Here is a 20473-nt window from a genome sequence, read left to right on the forward strand (position 1 = left end):
CAGGGCTGCTGGGTACAGTTCTTCTAGTCTCTTTTAAACAGTGTAACTCTTTGAGGCTCTAGGTTATTCGGGGAGTCCGGCTTCCGGGCACCTGCCTCCTATCGTCCTGGGGTCATGTCTGCTAACATTCATGTGGGGACAGACCTGTAATCTCAGCTCTTTTATCCAAGACCAAAACCCCTGGGCACCTTCAGCTTCAGTTCCAGTATACTCATCTGACTTTCATTTGTTTCTTCATCCTTGGAAATTGAAGGTTTCCTTCATGATTGCTTTTGTTGTTGCTGCCTTAGCTTTTATCCTTAACTAAGTATTTTTAAAATATGATTGCAGTTTATTCAGCAATTCTGTGTTTGTACTGGGAAAGAGACAGCTACATCAGCTTAATCCATTTTGTTTTCAGACATTTGTGGCAGTGTTTTCTATAGTGTGTGACATCAGACCATCCTCAGAATTCAATTCTGACTGCTAGTTCTTGTCCTCAGGAGGGGACTGGGCTCTGATGTGGGTACCAGGGACTCGGTCAGAGGCATAACTAACATTATTTCAGCATCTGTTAGAGCCCCGACTCCAAGCCACTCACTTTATATCATTTAATTCTTCCAATTCTTTACTTCCAACAGCATTACCCATTTATAGATTAGGAGACTGAGACTTAGAGATGTAGAGATTTAGAGACTTGTTTCAGCATAAGCAGATTCAGAATTCAAGCTGTTTGACTCAAAATCACATACCTTCAGTGATAGTCTGCTGCCTCCACAGACATTTTTTCTAAGTATGTGAATGGGTAAAAAAAATATAAGACTTTGCTGTGTTTATCAGCAGCCATGACAAAATTTGAGGGCTCATTAGCACGGGGGAATGTCTGGAGGAGTCTACACATGTGTTTGCCAGCTCCATTCTTCTCATTGGCGAGATTTGTGGGATATCACAGAAAATGCTCAGTTTTGCCTCAACTCACTCAGAAGGAAGTTGTTTCTTCCTTTGGAGAGAAGTGAAAGAGAGGATTCATAAGAAGTTTAGACAGCTGGAAAGAACTTTAATGACAAAGTCTACATGAGGGAATGCAGGTTCTTCCTGAATGGGGCTGCCATCATAAGATGGCAAAGATCAGTTTTAAGAAAAAAGAAAGCAATGATAGTAGAAAATGATAAAGTCAAACCTTTGAATTCACAGTTTAGCTTCTTAATCAACATGTGTTCTTATCAAAACCAACATGTACCCACTAAAACTAATATTTAATATTTTGAGCCAGTGAAAGAAAAATTTTCTTAAAACCATTTTTATTTTGGAAAAAGTATTTATTTTGTTCATGTGCACGCACTGAATCATTGGTGGTCTAAGTCTACCTTAGCGAGAAAAAAGGTTTACTTAGTTTTTCAAGGAGCACATTATTTGTTCCTATAAATTCATGTGTGGTTAGCTTCCTCTCCTATAGACCCAGCACAATACATAGGTATTCTGCTCTTGGCCATAAAAAATTGCCCATAAACACAAAATGATGTTATTTTCAGAAGTCTGATCACAGTTTTTAAGCCATGTTAATTACCTTTTTATTTTAATAAATAATATACCTTTATATTTTAATAAAGAATTTTCCCTGTGGGATCCTTATTGATTTAAGTCAATCCAGTGCTTATTCAAAGTCTCTCACATACACTTAATAAACTTTGGAATTAAGAGGGGGCCCTCCCCTCCAAATACAAATGTTTATATGTATTGCCATTAATAGAAGCAGGAGCAAATCTTACTTAGATGTTTGCTCAGAACATCTAAATTCCCTTGGCATTTGGGGTAGGTTTTTATCTCCTGGATGGGGTTGCTTAGAATGTGTTGTTTTCTCTGGCATTTAGTGATGCTGAAAGGGGAGTCTTTTTTCCAATAATGTCTCTGTTGTATTCATTTCAATGTTTAGGTGAGGAAACTGAGCACTAAAGTGACTTTGTCCAGGTTAGTCAAGGCAACAATAGGAGCAAACGAGGCAGTTGTCTCCCATCAGGTTTCTGTGTGACCTTGAGCTAGTCATTTAGCCTGTCTGTGTCCTCAGTTGCCTTGTCTGTCAAAAGGGGCTAGGAATAGTAAAGGCGGTGGAGTTAATGCAGGCGAACCTCCTAGATCAGTGTCTGACACAAAAGCACCATGCAAGTTTTCTGTTTATTATTACCAGTAACTTCAGAGAATGGATGTCTGCAGGAGGCAGGGTGGTTCATGGTTCCTGTTGGTTTCAACACTACCCTAGTCCGAGTTTCCTGGATAATAGAGTCTGAGCTAAGGTTGCATGGTGGGCTTTATCCAGCAGCAAGAGTGAGGGGAGAAGGGAAGAGAGAGGGAAGAAGCATAAAGGTGGTGTATTGCCTGGCTGCCATAGCTTCACAAGAAAATCAGCTCGTTGCTCAGTCACATAGAAAGCTTCTAGCTTGGCTGTGTGGTACCCATGTGCTCAGTGCAGTCAGGCAGGGAGGGGAGGGGAGGGGCATGTGTCCACCAGGACCTTAACTCCCCTGATCTCACAGGCTGTGTAACTCAGTTCCCCATGCTCCCTCTGCCCATACACACAACTCTGGAGGTGACTGGGTTCCAGCTCTAGTGTAGCACTGCTGCCTCAGAATCCGGAAGCCTGAGGATGAGCCAGTGTCTCTGTGGGTCTGGCCAGAGGTGGGTGGAGCTGGGGTGCTGGAGCCACACCAGCTCCTGCTGGACCATGTGCTGTGCACGCTGTGCAGGAGCCCTGCCCTCAGCCTGAAGGAGGCAGAGATGGATGGTGGTGTGAGGAGAAGAGGGGACAGTGGCAGTGATGTGTATCTCCGTGGAGCCCAGTGGCAGAGGCTGGGGAGGCGGGCAGTGTGGAACCATCAGTGTGGCCTCTGCCCCAGGACCAGCCTTGCCACTCATCTCTGTGCAGCCTCAGTAACCTTCTGTCCCTAATTCTAAGTGAGATTATCACGAGAATTAGAAGAAATATATGTAACGTGCCTTTAGTGCTTGGCCCAGAATAGACAATAAATGACAGGGAATACTTTCCTATCTACCTATATTTGAAATAGAGATCCCTTTCCCTTAACACTTGTATTTGCCTCTGGAAATAAAACATCCACTTGAATTCAAAGTTATGACTGAGATGAACCAAAGGAGGCTGGTACTACAGCAAAGGGGAATATTTAACCCTAGGGCATGTCAACGGAAATGGCTAAGAAAGCTTATGGCAGAGAAGAGAGGCCATCCAAGGAGGTCAAAGGATTCAGGGGAAATCATGAGAATCAAGAAATGATTTCCACGCTAAAATTTGTTTTGTGTAATTATAGATTTGTTTTTCTTTTTAGCTAGGGAAAAGGGAGAACGCACGGTTTCCAACTCTTGTCCTGTGGGCACAGTGAGTCTAGGTTATTTAGCACCATCATCTGCAATCTTGACCCTCAGGGAGGATAGCAGTGTCAGTGTTAGACCAAATGGAGGCTGTGATAGGAAACCAGGAAGGAAGGATAAGCAAACGGGAGATTGCTAGGCTCTGGGGGCCCCAAGGTCAGATCAGATCTGAAACTCAGAGGGAGGATAGTGTTTGGGAATCATACTTATAGTTCCTGGAACCATAGAAGTGACAGCAAGTCTGAGTTCAAAGGCTATGCACACAAGGAACTATGATTCCACAGAGCATCTCCTTTTCCTGATATGGGTACAAGCAGAACACGGAAGCAGAACAGGGGGATGGCTTTCGAGTCAGCCAGAGCTGTGCTGAGAGCTGAATTACTGACCTTCGGACTTGTCACCTTGGTCAGCCTGTCTTGTTATCTGTAAAGGGGGAATAGCAGCCATACCTCCATCATGACCTTGTTGTGAGGACGCGTGAAAAGCTCTTGGTGGAAGCCTGGCACACAGTTAGCTCTGATAGCAGTTCACTGTCTTATTTGCTACTGCTTCAGCAGCCTGTGTATTTCTTGCAGGTTATATTCCTCTTGGAGTTCTTTAACCAGATGGCTTTTCCATCTGAGAGTATTTGTGGTGTATGAAGGAAATGTCTTTGTGGCATTCACTGGATAACCTGGAGCTGACTGGTTTCTCAGTAGATAGCTCACTGATGAAGTCATTTAATCAATAAATATTGATTGAGCAGGTGCTCAGCAAGGTGTCGGGGGTAAACAGTCTGGCTCTCACCCTCCCCCACCTTAGAGTGTCCTCATCTGGTGGGACGAGGGACGTGTCAGCACCTCAGCTCATGATTACTGCTCAGTGGAAGGGCTTCTTAAACTAAGGTTTTGAAAGGGACATCCGTGAACCTATGAAAATATATGCAAAATACTGTGTGTCAGGATATATTCATTTTTTTTCTGGGGTTGGGGGTCCATAAATCTCATCAAAGCCACAAAGGGTACTGGACCCAAAAGGGAGCAGGAGTCACTGCCACAGACACAAGGGACACTGTAACGCCTTACCAGCCAGGGAGAGGAAGATGAGGCCAGGAAGATGTGCAAAGAATGGGAAATGCATTAACTGGGCTTGACTGCTTAATGCCTGGTGATTGTTTTTTTTCACTCAAAGTCTTGGTGGCTTCTCTCCAAATGGGAGAATTGAGTCCAGAAAATTTCAGGACTGGTTAAATGGGAGAGCCCTATTCTTAGAGGAGCCCATCCAGGAAGACAGTTGCTAGATGGTACATTAATTTGGGAGCTAACTAAGAGATGAAAGGCAGGATATTTCCTAGCCTGTCAGCCCTGAAAAATACTGAAATGAAAGAAACTTTCCTAAGGTTAATTTTCAGGGGCCACCTGTTAATAGAATTCAAGGGAATATTAGCAACCTAGATTACTTTGGCCTGTAGATGTGTGTGCATTATGACACTGGTTCCTCAAGCTTCCTGAGGTGGAAAGGATAGGTGGCACTGTTTCCATTTTACAGATGAGATGCTGAAACCCTGGAGGCTGCGGGTTGCCCAGGTTACACTGATAAAAAGGGTAGAACAACCATGGTCATCTGGCCTGTCCCCTCCACCACGGACATTTAATTATCTGTCCAAGGTGCATAGTAAGCCCCCCATTGATATTTGTGGAACTAGTGTTCTTTTTTAAAAAAAAATCAAAGATCCAAGTAAACACCAAGAATTTTTTTTTTTTAATTTTTTTGATGTGTTAATTTCTTAAAATATATCATCTGGAATGTAAACTATGATAATATCATTTACTTTATTCAAAGTCAGCTCAACTAAAAAAATATTTATCCAAGGTTTACTGTGTCACTAGAGATTGAGTTTAGTACTTGAATCCACATTTACGGTGTTTGCATTTCAAGGAACATCGAGTCAGTTCTGTACAAATCATTGCTATATAATGTGTTTGGGGAGGCTATGTAGTATGGGTCCACCAATTAATTTCATCATAATGAAAAATGGGAAAACAAGAAATCCCCATGACTCAGTTTGGTTTTAAATGATCTAATTATAATTCATTTCACGTTCAAACATGATTCTTGGTTTGGAAATCCATTCCATTTATTTCTCTAGGTAAGCACAAATAATGTATTGGAAAAAATATGGGGAACTCTGCATGTTCTGTTAGAAAGGGAAACAAGAAGTAAATCGGTTACCTTCACAAAATGAGTGTTATTTTGGGTTATTGTTGTTCCTTTTTGAACTGTTTTACTCTATGAGCATGTAAAATGGGAGTGAAAGTCTTCAGTGTCTGTCCCTCCTGCTAGCCCCAGTTCTACTTCTGGCTGGTTAAGTAGCTGGACTTTGGAGCCAGATCGACCAGGGTTGGGTCCAGCTCCATCACTTCCCAGCTGCACGGCTCTGGGCAAGTTGCCCATCTAAGCTTCTCATCTTAAAAATGGGGGTAAGAATAGGACTCAGCTGCTAAGGTTATTGTGAGGATTCAAGGAGATCATGCAATTAATCTTTTTGAATAGTGGCTGGCATTTAGTATGTACTCAGCTAATATTGAGTAATGTTAATATTTATTTTAATATTAGTAGTTATATTTGATAGTCTTATTGTATTTTAGCGAAGGCATTGCATATATATATTATATATATATTATTGTGTGTATATATATATATATATGCAATGCCTTCGCTAAAATACAATAAGACTATCAAATATATCTATATTTACTAATAGATATACATGTATGTATGTGTGTATATATATATATATATATACACACACACACTATCAGAAAGGAAAATATCTGCTTCCTTTGATGTCCTATTTTCCAGTGATGTTGAAAATGAAGATCAGAAAAAACTCTAGAGTTCTCTGATTTCACCCCTGAATAACGGGAAGTAATTAAATGTTCCCTGCAAAAAATTTTAATTCTAGTATTCAATACCAGAAAAGAAAAAAAACAACCCTATTTACTTTCCAGATAGAGATGCAAACAAAAATAAAACACAGCTGCTGTTACTGCTCCATAGGCACCATCTCTACTTGGTACCAAGAGAGATAATGATCTTGCAGTATAATTTTATAAGGAGATAACGAAATCAATTACATTATCTCAAGGGTAAACACTGAAGGCCTTATCCCATTGCTGGTTAAGATGGACTGTAACTGTGGCAGCTACTCACCCACGGTTACAGATTGTTTTGGATGAAAGAAAACATGGGCTAATAAATTAAGATTTGACAACATAGGAGTGTCGATGGCCTTACAGTTTGATATTCAAGAATGAAAGCAGCAATACAATTGATGGATAAAAATTCAACACAAAGCAACCACGGACATGAGTGAAGGCAGTGACAGACAAACAATTTGGTTCATTTTGATTATTCAATTGTAAAGTTTTCACAAAAGCTTAGAAAAAAAATCTGCAAACCATTTGGGCCCACTGAAACTCCATGTGATCTTATAAAATATTATGAACCACAAAAACAAGAGGCTAAGAAGAACTATAGGAGGCTGTCGGGATATGTTTCTATTAATTATAATGACTATAGAGTTAGTAGGATTCCTTCCAAGGTATGGTGATTGAAGTAGATAACATCTTTTGTTGTTATGATACTTAAACTTTATAGAAAAGATTAATTTATAGACATTCAACCCATTAAATAAAATCAATAATTATGAACTTCTATAACCAAGTCCATGAGATTTCAGGGCCAGAAAATCTGCTTTATAAATAAGTGAATTCAACACTGACACAAGTTGCGTGACCTTGGGCAAGTTCCTTATCTAACTCTTTCAGAATAATCATAAATACCAGGTAGTATCGTAAAAGAAGTGTGCTAAAATTGTGCTTATTAGCACATAGTAAAAACTTGAATATAAATGATAAGAGGCTTCCTTTCTGCTTCTTTTCTCACTCTTAAGTTTCTTACAAGTTTATATGCTTCTTTTCTTTCTTTTTGAAAACTGATTTTTATTTTAGCTTTAGCTAGCGACTCTGTACTATTTATTCCAGTTACCTTGCAGTGTATAATTATTCTAGTTTCTGTGTATCTTAAATTGAACATGCATTTTAACACTGACACTCTGTCCAAAAGAAAAGTCATTGGAATAACCCTTGTTTTCCTTTGCTGTGCTAGGAAAGTTGGCAGAGTTAACCATAAGACAGTTTAATCAATAGAAAAGGGCTTACAAATTCATGAGTAGCAACGATATGATGTAATTTCTTACTTGTTTTTCCTTGTCTCATTTCCTTTAAGTTTCTCATTACCTTGTATTTTAAATAAAGCAAAACCTGGCTCACGGTTAGCATCTAGTAAGTGTTTGTTGAATCGAGAAGGAAGGAAATTAATATTTTAATTGTGACCAGAGGCAACAAGCTCCTCGATGGAAGCTGAACAGACAGTCATTAAATTATGCAGATTAGGAAACATCTGCCACCTGCTTCTCGTATTCATATGAAGAACTACTTGGGTTAATTTCTTAGGTTAAAGTAAGTACATTATAAGGGGAAGCTGAGTAATATATATAGCATTTTTTTGTCTATAGTTAAGGTTCCAGTGTTAAAAGGACCTTAGAGGAGATGGCTCAACCTCCTTAGTTTATTACCAAGAGGAGTTACCATGGCCCTGAGAGTGTAAATGGGCCCATCCTGAGGTGCTGAGCATCAAGAGGAGGTCATTTCCTATTCTTCCCATTTGAATCTTGCCCAAGAGCACTTGCTTTACTGAAACTTCCATCTGTTCCAGGGGCATTTACATATCTACCAAAACTATACGGAAAGATAAAGACTGTGGTTGAGAAGATCAGCTTTTGGGTCAGAGAGACCTGGTTTTTAAATCCGTTCACCTTACTAGCTCTGTGACTTTGGACACAAATTACATAATCTCTCTATGCCTCAGTGTTTTTATCTGTAAAGAGGGGTTGATAAACTTCCGTCATCTTTGATGGAAATAACAAAACTTCATAGATTATTATTGATGATAAACATGATAATGTATAAAAAGGACTTATCACCAAGCCAGGTACGTATGAAGTGATTGGTACACATAAACTGTTATTACAATATAAATGAGAAGTGGAGAAGAAAGTTGAAGGGAAGTGATGTAGGCAAGGATAGGCCTGTGTTTTGCTAATAGTGGGCCATCGATATGGCTGCAAGCTTCCTTACGGCCAATGTGGAGAAAGAAACATGATTGATTACATACTTCACAGAGAACTTTGTCATATTAATTATGTATCTCTGGCCAAACCAGAGCCACATTCCTCCAGCCCAATCTTCTGAATTTCCAAACAAAATCTCTTTCTACCAGACACGGCAGTATAGGTTCCTGAGACTTGACGGATTACAGTAAGGGCTGTCCAAGTTTGGCCAAGACTCTCTTAGCGTTTCCCACAGAGACCCCCAGCTTCTTGATCACACCTGTAGGAGAGAACCTGGCCAAGGGTCTTCCACTCAGCACATGTCGTTCTCAGGAAGGCCTTGGACCTTGGAGGAGGCCAGGAATGAATTTGGGGTTATGTAGCTTATTCCTCTCACCCATGTCAGGAGCTCCTTAACTGCAGGGACCAGCCTTATTCATCTTTACAGATTTCCTCATTGCCTCTCACAGTGAATGGCAGACGCTCAGTAAATGTTTGTGATTTGCAGGAATGAATGGACATGTGTGGTGGAATTGCTGGTATGAAAAACCTGCTGTTTTAGGGCCGGGCTGTAACAGAGCGATTCTTTCCAGCAGTATGAATTTGTCACTCAGCTCTGAGGATGGCGCTCAAGGTTTAAATCTTAGTATTTAAAGAAAAAATAAAATCTACATGAAAATGAACTCTTCTTCCCTGGGTACTGATGTTTAAAGACTTGTGTTATTAAGTGTCGAAATGAGATAGAACTGGTTTTCTTCAAAAAGGAGAGAAGTACAATTTGAGCACCTCCAGTATCTCAGAATAGGTAGACTAATCAATTACCTTTCAAGACACGTACATTATTATAAGTCATGGAAAGTCATGGCCCGAACCTCATGTTTCGAAAAGATAGTATTTACACTTTGCTTGGGATATCACCTACAGAGGAAATGTGGAAAAGGTTATGCTGTCATGAAAATGTCTTAAATCTGCTTGTTGAAATTGTTGTAAAATGCCCTAAAATGTCTTCAGAAAATATTTAAGGTTGCTTAATTTCACGTGATATTTTTCCGTGTGTTTGTTACAGTTAAGTATCAATTTATTTTCTCTGAATAACCATTCCCAAACCAGTCTCCCTGGAGTCTCCTCATTTATCCAACTTAATGAAATTGGGTGAAAGCTATGCTGGCATTTATTCAATGTAGTGTTTCTCTTTTGTACTTGTGATTAAGGATCTCACTCCAATTTAATTTACAGGCTAGGAATCTTTTAAATGTTAAAGAGGAAAATAAATGAAAACATTGTTTGAGTAAACTGGGGCTCACACAGAGCTAGTTGACTTGTTTTCATATGCTGTATCTAAGCCTGGATTCATATTGTAGAATAGGGTTTTATTTGACCAAAATAATAAATCCTTGTAACCCCCCTTTTTTTCCCAGCCCCTTTGCTCTTACCCTGTCTGAAGCCAACATGTCACTGAAAAATGAGCCACGAGTAAATACCTCTGCACTGCAGAAAATCGCTGCTGACATGAGTAATTTGATAGAAAATCTGGACACACGGGAGCTGCACTTTGAGGGAGAAGAGGTGGATTATGATGTGTCTCCCAGCGATCCCAAGATACAGGAAGGTAAAGACTGGTGGTCTGAGCGAGAAGAGAGTTTCTCAGAGTTGCCTGGCAGAGAGCAGATTTGAAATAACCAGCAAATGATTGATCATCCTTGCTGATGTCCTACCCTGGGCTGAGACCATTTCACTAGCTGTATTCTTGTTGTAGCAGGTTATGATTCTTAAACAGATGCCCATAAAAGGCAAGTTATGCTAATATCGTGTATTCTTACAATATCATTGTGTCCTTGCAATAACTTTATTTACTTGTTTATTTTTTAGTGTGTATTCCTTTCTCTGCTATTTATAAGACTCAAGGATTTAAGGAGCCTAATATACAGACGTATCTCACCGGCTGTCCAATAAAAGCCCAAGTTCTGGAAGTGGAGCGCTTTACATCTACAACAAGGGTCAGAGCATTTATGGACTCACCTCGTATTGGTCCACGTATACCAATTAACACACTGACTTCCATTTTCCTTCCTCATAGCTATGATATGTTTTTAGCTTTTTTTTTTTTTTTTCAAATCACTTGTAAGTCCTGTTCACCTCTCAAGAATTTGCTTTCCGTTGAGTCTTGATTCTCATATGCCTTTTTCCTCATTCTGGAAAATGCTTTTTTTTTTTTTTTTAAATACGCACCTAAGGCAATTTATGACTTTAATAAATTGCTGAGTGCCACTCCTAGTCCTCCTCTCTCCTCGATTTTCTGTTTAACGTGGGCTCTTGGGGCATCACCATTCCACCTAGACCGTCACATAGAAGCCAAGGAAGAGTTTAGCTTTCCTAATGCTGGTTTAGCAAGAAAATAATGATGCTGCCTGGCTCTTGAAAGAAAAAGAAAAAAAGCCAGGATGTTGGACCGACCAGTGTCATCACCCAGAGACGGTGCTGAGAGAATACTGCTGGCATCTTCTGCTGCTCTCTGATCTGCTCCTGGCACCTGTCCTTTAGGTCTGTTCATGGGGCCTGAGTGCTGGAAGACGTCTTCCATGAAGATCACTTCATCAAGCAAAGCATCACTCTTTGGTGTGGATTAGACTAGGTTGTGAGGGGAGCCACCATTGCTCTGTTAATGACTGTACATCACAGTTGTCAGTCTGATAAGTAGAGGGCATTGCCGCAGGCAGGTGGCCTTTGTCCCCTCAGGTTGAGCTCTGGCCACGGCAGACTAAGGCCACCTTTGCTCCTGCCTCAGGGGAAGTGTAGAACAGCCTTTCTCCAGAGACAGGTTCTGTCTGCCTTTCCTCCTTGTCTTTTGCAGAATGGCATGTGTTACCTGGGTCCTGATAGTTTTGCTTAGTGGCCTGTCCTGACCTACCTGTGTGTATGTTCTGACTCCTAACACCCACCTTTGTGTGCAGCCTTTCCTTTAGGCCCTTTATATGAAGGGGGGTCTCTACCTTCCTGATATACCACTGAGCACAATGCACTCAGAAATGTCTCTGATGTGGCCTTTGCCTTCTTAGTTTGCCTACTAGCTTTTAGCTTCAGAGGGGATACGCATGCTCAGAGGGTGAAATGCACAGACTCCAGAGCCAGACTGCATGGTTGAAATCCTGTCTTTGCTTTGTGATCTCCAACAAGTTACTTAATCTTTCTGTTTCTCAGTTTTCACATGTGAATAATGCTAAATAATGGGTGTAACGGTGCCCACCGTATAGGTTTCTTATGAGGACTTAATAATAATAATAATAATAATAATAATAATACACAGCCTTATGCAAGGGTATTGCATATTGTATTGTTGGGGAGCAAGAAGGTTCTGTCTGTTTCCAAGATCCTCCTAGCTGGACTAAGACTCAAATTGACATGAGACCCATTAACATGGGTCAAATTTGATTTCTTTAAGTATGGGCAATCCACACAGACGTGGAAATTCCAAATACAGGCACATCTGGGACTTCAAAGAGAAGGAATGCAATTCACAGGGAGATGACAAAGAGCAAATGTTTGGTAACAAATGTTTACCAGGCCACTTGGAAATAGTGGGACATATGGAGAACTTTGATCAAACAGGCCTTGCTAGTTCTTCCCTGTCTACCATAGCTGGTTCATCATATAATCTGTGATGGTGGCTCTCCTCCTGGAGCAGGTCCTCTAGCTCAATTCTTTCTAGGCACTTGACGGGGAGGTAAAGAGCTTTTCCTGGATCTGCTGGGTTTCGACTGGTTTTTAACTCAAAGTAGTCTTCATGACAAAGTGGCCCATCTTGGGGTGGCCCATCCTTGGCCCTTACAGTATTACATAAGCATACACTAATACTACATATTATTATTAATAGTAGGTGTCTCCTAAGGTTATTCACAAAGATAAATAAATATTCAAGACCCCCAAACCAGGGACTTCTCTGTGCTTGGACTCTTCTTCTGTTAGTTAGGTGAGTTTGGTTTAGTCCTATTCTAATCTGAGTCTTTGTGAGAAAGCTAAGGATCATCTTTTTAAATTTCTTTTTAATGTTTATTTATTTTGAGAGAAAATGAGAGACAGCACACACGTGCCTGCAGGAGATGGGCAGAGAGAGAATCCTAAGCAGGTTCTGCACTCTTACTGCAGAACCCGATGTGGGGCTTGATCTCACACTGTGAGATCCTGACATGAGCTGAAATTAAGAGTCGGATGCTTAATTGACTGAGTCACTGAGGCGCCCCGCTAAGGATCATCGTTATCCTACTTCATGTTTAGTTTACTAAGAAATATGAACTAAAGTCATGCAGTATAAATGTGATTCCAGGTAAATAAAAACACACTTTTTCTAATTACTGAACACATTCTATGTGCTAGCTCAAGGCAAGGCCCTTCTCTTTTCATTTCTGTGACAGCCCAATGAGGTAGGTGTTCTTCAGGCCCTCTCAGGCTGGAGATCTTCGATTTTCCCTCCAGTGCCTCCTCCTACCTTTTTCTACCCTGTGATCTGCCCCTCAGGGCTCTCTGCTTTTGTCCTCTGGTAGGGCTCAGACAGTGAAGAGCCCAGATAGGAGATTGGGGTTACCTTGGGCTGACTGTGTCCCTTGACCAAAGGCACCCCTTTCCCCAAGGCAGCCATCCTTACATGGTTCTCTCCTTCTTGTTCCAGTACCTGGCCCTGCATCTTGTTCCTTCAGGACTAGGAATGCCTTCAGAGTCCCAAGTTACTGTCCTTCCTTTATGGTTTCCTTACCCCTATCACATCTTTATAAGCAGTCCCTTCATTAAAACTCTTCAGATTATTCCAATTCCAGAGAATTCCAATAATTCGGCTGGGATGTTGTCTGACAGAAGTGACGCTTGGCTGAGGCATCACAGCTGGTAGGCTGCACCACAGGGTTTCAGGCCTTTAAAATCTTCAAGAAGGATGTGGCAGCTTGTTTTCATCGTATCATACCACCTCACAATTGCTAAGAAGTTTGGTGTACAAAGTCTTGGATTTATATGTGAGGGCTAAAACTTGGCATTTGAAAAAGTTTCGAAGTATTCAGTTTTTGGAGATAGGTAAATATAATCCTTGGAAATGCAGTAGCTTTCCTAAATTGTATAATTTTTCTTATTTATTTGGTTCATCTTAAATTGAGCATTTTTCACTTGAATGCAAAGTTTCTGGCCACTCAGAACTTTCCTGCATTCTTCTCTGTGATACATGATGGAGGATGACACCTGTAGTAATGTAAAAGTAAAAGTGAATGTAAAGTAAAAGGCAACATATAATATTGAACCCCAGAACTGGTTTTTTTCCTACTTCCGGTTGTAGTAATTGTCATGAATCCTAACTAGAGGCGAAGCAAATGCTACATTTGAATATTTATCAGTGATATGGCTGGATTTCAGACTTAAGAGCACAAGTTGCATTGATACTCTTGCTCATATTTTATATAGTAAAGCATGGCCACTCTGTGTAGATGTAGAAGTTACCAAATAGGACTGTGGGGGACGCCTGGGTGGCTCAGTTGGTTAAGCATCCGACTTCAGCTCAGGTCATGATCTCGTGGTTCATGAGTTTGAGCCCCTCATCAGGCTCTGTGCAGACAGCTCAGAGCCTAGAGCCTGCTTTGGATTCTGTGTCTCCCTCTCTCTCTGCCCTCTCCAACTTGCTCTCTGTCTCGGTCTCTCTCTGTCTTTCTCAAAAACAAATGAACATTAAAAAAATTTAAAAAGATTAAAAAAAAACAGGACTGAGGGCCAGGAATCTCGCATGTGGTTGCTGACACGAGAGCCTGGATAAATAAAGTAGCAGAGGAGACATTTATTTTCTCCTACCCCCAACATCTTTGGTGCCTAAATCTTCCAGGAAGGGCCAGTGTCCTTTGGGTAGTCCAGAGTGCCCACTGCCTAGCCACCCTACACACCATCCCCCTGTCCACAGAACTTCCTTCAAGATCTCCTCCGCTTTATAAACATCCCTCAGTCTCCTAACACTTTGTACTGTATCAAAACTATCCCCCAGGCCTGTTAGTTCTGATTGAAATCATTACCAAGATATATTTGCATTTTAATAAGAAATATTTTTTAAAATTTTAAATGGGGATTCATTTTAGTTAAGTAATTGGGAAAAATATTTTGTGCGTAGTCTTTCACTTTTTCCCTCTAATCATCCTGTACCTTGTTGGTCACTGGTGGTCCTTCAGAGCAAGGAGATGTTGTAGACAGGGATGGACCTTGGAATATGTTTCAGAAGGAGAAGGCATTAATGTCATCTGTGAAGGACGAGTAGCTGGCTAAGATCATGCTCCTGGAATCCATTTCCTCCAGCTTTCCTTTCACCCGCTCCAGTGGTCTGTTCACTGTTTATACTTTGGGACAAGCAAAATCACCCCTGATATCTAATTAGGGTCTTCACTCATTGTCTCCTTTACCTGATTTCTTGTTTCAGGGCTGTGTGTGTATTTAGAGCAATACAACTTGTGGAAGTTTATCTTTGGTGTGATTCAGAGTTTGTCTTATGTATATTATGTACATTATATATATATATATATATATAATGATATATATATATATATCATTATATATATATATATATATATGTATATATATTTAAGGACATTTTATTTCTGTAACCACTTGTTTTAGGAAACATCTTGTCTGAGCTATTGTTCATTGAAAGACTTTAGGCTTTGTTATCTAAAATATCAATCATTTTTATTGATCACTGCAGGTACCAAGTATCAATCTTTACACTATTGAATTAACACATGGGGAATTTAAATGGCAAGTTAAGAGGAAATTCAAACACTTTCAAGAATTTCATAGAGAGCTGCTCAAGTACAAAGCTTTTATCCGAATCCCCATTCCCACCAGAAGGTAACTGTTTCAGAATTAATTATAAAGTTATCCCAGTATGCAAGCTGGATGGAAAGAGTGTTTTATCTATATTATGGGTTAACTTGTCCGTTGTTGGTGGATATTTCTATTAAACAGGCTCTTCTAAAAATAAGCATAAAATGCTTTTATGCTCATATTTATGCTTTCATTTAAATGAGAGTAATACTCAAAGAATAATAAATGTTTCCATTGTGTGTGTGTGTGTGTGTGTGTGTGTGTGTGTGTGTGTGTTAGGCACACGTTTAGAAGACAGAATGTCAAAGAAGAGCCTCGAGAGATGCCAAGTTTGCCCCGTTCATCTGAAAACATGATCAGAGAAGAACAATTCTTCGGTAGAAGGGTAAGCCCTTTCAGTCTTCTGTTGTTCAAAATATAATTTTGCAGCGCTGTAGAAACATGGCGGCTCCTGGGAGGTGAGGGGGACCTGGCTGCAACTTTTTTTTCCCCCTGATCCCTCACCCAGGCTAGCTTAGCATCTTTGGAACTTGTTAGGCAGCCTTCTTCTCCAGGTCAGAATGGCTGCACTCAGAATGGTTGCATTTCCCAGAAGAGGAAGAGTGTTCTATGAAGAAGTTTTCCTCTGCAGGAACCTCTTTGGGCTGGTTGTGAGTCAAGCTTGAGCTCACCATTGAGGGTTTTGAGATATACTCCTTTAAAAGCATTTATTTCTATCCGTTTGCTCCAGACTTCATAGTAGCTTGTCCCAAGTATATGTGAAGTCTAATTACCAAACTATAAGTGGGGCCCTTAGGGTCAGAGAAGAGTAGGACAGAAGCCCCAGGAGCAGGTGCTCTGCCTCAGTGATATGGTGCCACACAAGGTAGAAGATGAATTGTTTTTCAGTAGAAAATTAACAAGGAAATATCAGTTCTGTTTTGTAATCTGAAACTTTTATCCTGAAAGGGATATTTGACTTCTCCTTTGTATAGTTGTCATCTTGTTTAAAATCCTTTTAGGGATCTAGAATACATATTTTCCACGATACATGGACATATAAAACTCTACAGTTTGGGGTTACTGTGTACACTTACATGAAAATGCAGCTGAAAATGAGAAGCTGTGGCTTTAACAGTACATCCACACATCATCATAGTCGATGTGATTGTCATTAACCTCCCACATTTGACCATATTTGAAATCAGAATATAAGTACTAGAAAGTGTCTCTCTCTCTCTCTTTTTAAACTTCCCCCCCCTCTCCCCCTGAAGAGCTGTTAAAAAAACTGCAGTATATCTACCAGTAGTAAATTCAGTGTTGAAATTAAGGAAATCGAGGTTTTTGATAAAATCAATAAATGCCTTAAAACAGTCTACTATGGGCAAGTCCTGTGCTAGTGATTATGGAAGACTGAACGAATATACAGCTTGGGCCTCTTCAACAGTTTGTAAAAGACCTAAGCACATGAAAAGTTGAATAGCAGAAAGCAATTTAAATAAAAGTTCAGGGGAACTATGGAAATAACTCCTTAGTGCTATTCAAGATTCCTTGTCCACTGATAATCTGAACAAATAATTGAATAAATTACAGAAGTAAAGATTGGATAGTGGTCACACCACTGTCACTGTTTAAAATTTTAAGTATGAGGACATTATCGCTTATCTCCTATATTTGTGTTACAGAAACAACTGGAAGATTATTTGACAAAGCTACTGAAAATGCCCATGTATAGAAACTACCATGCAACAGTAAGTACCGTTCAGTGACTTAAATTTTGAAGTACTTTGTAAAAGCATAAATCGGCTGCTAAATTTTGGCTCATTTTATCAACACAAGTGCTTGTATCCACTTGTGCGTTCCTCGGGTTAAAATTAATGAAATGAATGCAAAGTTGATTTGACAGCAATAATCTAGTTCACAGTATGCTGTTTTTAAAAATATCAACTATAAATTGATGTGTCTAGATGAACTTGTAACACTGGTCTAGGCTAGATTATCTAGAAATCAATGTCCTTCTCTTCTCAGGTTTCCAGAATAATGCCCCAAAGCATTTCTAACCCTGAAGAAAAAACCAAAAAAACACTGAGTATAAGTGATGAAAACAGCTGAGCAGAGTTGAATACCCAAAGATTAGACAGAGCATAGTGCTTGGTTGGCCATCTGATTGGCCTGCGATGCTTATAAAGGGCCTGTCTTTTCATGTGAAAGTGAGAAGCATGGGAAAAGCTAGGGAGAGAAAAAACTCCCGAGAAATAAGAGAAAAGAGGTGGTGGGGCTTAGAAGCAGCTGGGAGGCACACAGCTGGCAAACAGAAGGGGGTAGGCTTTTATAGAAGTTCTCAGAAAACAATAAGCTCAGCCCTTTTAGAGGCCTTGGAGGTGGGGTGTTTTTAAAGGGTTCACCTTCAATTATCAAAGGTCCAGGTAACTGAGACGATATCGGATTATTGTGTTTTTGTGTCTGTGTCTTATAAACGGTACTGCTGTGGGGTTGAACGTACGCATGTGGTGTATGTGGAACTTAAGGACAGACACGGATATGTCCTACAAGATGTGGCCTCCAGTTTAGACAGTGGTGTCACATAAGGGAAGCTGTCTGTGTATTGAGGAAAGGAAGCAAGAGCACCTGGACTCTTTGGAGTTTTCTGGTGACTTGCTGCCCACCAGGGTATTATTTGGAGGCCGGGATGTGTACCCGGCTGGTCCCCTTTACACACAAAGGATCTGGGGCCGAGCCACAGTCCCCCTTCTACAGTAGTTTGCTGTATGTCTTTTTGATGGACTTGAAGGAACGTATGTGGTTTCATAATCCTGGAGAAGTATTTTCCCAGGGAGACTGGCAACATGGGTCCAACCAGAGGATCTCAAGAGGAGGAGGGTGGGAGGGATTTCTTCCCTCCTAGGACTCAGGAATGTGCATCTTTGAAAGAGTATAACGAGTAAGGATATTACTGCTATTATTTACAATTAGTTAACTGCTATTTCTCCTGCTAAAAATGCTGCTTCCTGTTGTGCTCTCTGAAATCACATATGCTGTTTTCTTTAATAGAGATTTATTTAAATGTGTACTAGTACCAGTATGCAATAATTTTCTATTTGTTTTACTGTTCTGCCTGCCTGTGACTTGTACTATTTCTTGTGGCTTTGAAACAGTGATTGCTGAGTTTAGTCTTCTCTTTCTATGGATAGTACTACATTTTGGATTCTAATGCTGATTAAATGATGATTACCTTTTTTTAAATGTTCATTTAAATTTATTTTCCAATCATAAAACATTTTCCAAAGTTGAGCCATAGTGTATCTAGAAATTCTAGAATGTCTTCTAAACATTTCCTTGGAGAGGAAAACCTGGTTACAACTCACCTAATTTATGTTACTCCACATTTTTGATGGCAACTTATCTATCCCAAGAACAGAATTCTCCAAAATGATTCAAACTTTTGTTAAGATACAGTTTGATCTATCTTAATTTTCTTTCTTTCTTTCTTTCTTTCTTTCTTTCTTTCTTTCTTTCTTTCTTTCTTTCTTTCTTTCTTTCTTTCTTTTGCTTTCTTTCTTTTTAATCTTCTAACATTATTTAACTTTCCTGTGAGGCACTGTGGCCTGGAGACTAGATTTATGGGCTTTTGCCTCATATTTGTCAAATTAGATTGGCATCTTTGTGTCTCCTTTGATAACTGTGAGAAATATTAAAACTCTTGTCTATAAAATCATATTAAAAGTTATTTTTATACAATCATATATAATTAACTTATTTTTATAAGTGCAAAGCAAACCTATTAGAAATTAATTTGGGTTTTTAGGCCAGAGGTCATGGATCATAGGTCAAGGGATCAGATAGGATCATATCTCAAATTTCAATAAAATTTCAGTGAAATTAGACATGGACAAGTTTTCTTATTTTCATATGGTCATTGGCTAAGTTGGTATTTAGATAAGTAACTTTTTATTCAGGAGAATAACTTAAAAAAATTTTTTTAATGTTTGTTTATTTTTGAGAGACAGAATGTGAGTGGGGGCGGGGGCAGAGAGAGAGGGAGACACAGAATCTGAAACAGGCTCCAGGCTCTGAGCTGTCAGCACAGAACCTGATGTGGGGCTTGAACTCACGAACTGTGAGATCATGACCTGAGCTGAAGTCAGACTGAGCCACCCAGGCACCCCAGAGAATGACTTTTTAAAAATTTCTTTTAATGGAAACCAATTTGACAATAAATTTCATATTAAAAAATAATAATAAAATAAAATATTAAGTACATAAAAAATAAAATAAAATTTCTTTTATACTGTTTGAGGTTCTGAAAAATAGAACATCTTAGTGTTTTAGTGGATTTAACATCAGATAGTTCCCTCAGAGATTATTGGTAATTCATTCTGTTTTCTTTAGTCATTTGTAAAATAGGGATAAATGTATTTTGACTCTCTTCAAGGCATAATATGCTAAAAAAAGAAAGAGAGAGACATATTTACTCAATTAACATACAAAATCTCAAGCAGAATTCCTTTTGTGTTCTAAATTTGATTAGTGCTAGCTCTAGTACTGAACCTACTAGCTGGGCATTTTAATTAATAACTGGAAAATGCTTAGATTCCAGGGAATTTAAAGGAAGAGTCATTAGAAACAGTAAATGCACTATTTTTGTAGCTGAAGATTAAAATCTAGAAATGGAACAAAGTGCATAATTTCCAAGAGAAGGGTCCTAGGTTGATATGATGATGTTGCTAACTTCCGGTAAGTCATTTGACTGTCGTAACTCAGATTCCTTACCTCTGAGAGGCTAATTGCAAGCTAATTTCCCTGTTGGAAGGAAGGAATCTGAAGATAAACATCCTGTAGGTTAATAATACTGAGTTCACCCCTCCCATGTTTTGTGAGGTGAATGAATTTAGTTTGAGGGGAAGAATGGGTAGAGATGAATAAAGGTGTTTCCATGCCAACAAAGAAGCTGTACTGTTAAACAGCTGCGCCTGCGAATTAAGGGAGGTGTTGTCATTCTCATGATTGAGTCTTAAGAGTTAGGAGAGTCCAGCCTCTCAGTTTCCTCCACAGATGAGCCATCTTCTCTTCTCTCTAGTGTGGTGTTAACCGTCTGACCGTGAAGGCAGTCTTTCCTGGCATAGTTGAGCCTACCTCCCAGCCTCA

The 20473-nt window shown here is 39.7% G+C and overlaps 1 protein-coding gene across 6 annotated transcripts in view; it reads left to right on the forward strand.

Annotated features, from left to right (window-relative positions):
* PLD1 (phospholipase D1) overlaps positions 1-20473 on the forward strand; it is a 205451-nt gene that overhangs the window by 66374 nt on the left and 118604 nt on the right. For 5 of the 6 annotated variants that reach the window (XM_042998977.1, XM_042998978.1, XM_042998982.1 and 2 more), the window contains exons 2-6: positions 9931-10121; positions 10382-10509; positions 15228-15373; positions 15629-15734; positions 17014-17079. In XM_042998977.1, the coding sequence (XP_042854911.1) occupies positions 9962-10121; positions 10382-10509; positions 15228-15373; positions 15629-15734; positions 17014-17079 (606 nt within the window). In that variant the 5' untranslated portion in view covers positions 9931-9961. Of the gene's footprint in view, positions 1-9930; positions 10122-10381; positions 10510-15227; positions 15374-15628; positions 15735-17013; positions 17080-20473 lie in introns of those variants that run through there. The other variant, XM_042998979.1, reaches the window with a different exon arrangement.

The sequence above is a fragment of the Panthera tigris genome, chromosome C2 (genome assembly GCF_018350195.1).
Source record: "Panthera tigris isolate Pti1 chromosome C2, P.tigris_Pti1_mat1.1, whole genome shotgun sequence".
NCBI classification, from domain to species: domain Eukaryota; kingdom Metazoa; phylum Chordata; class Mammalia; order Carnivora; family Felidae; genus Panthera; species Panthera tigris.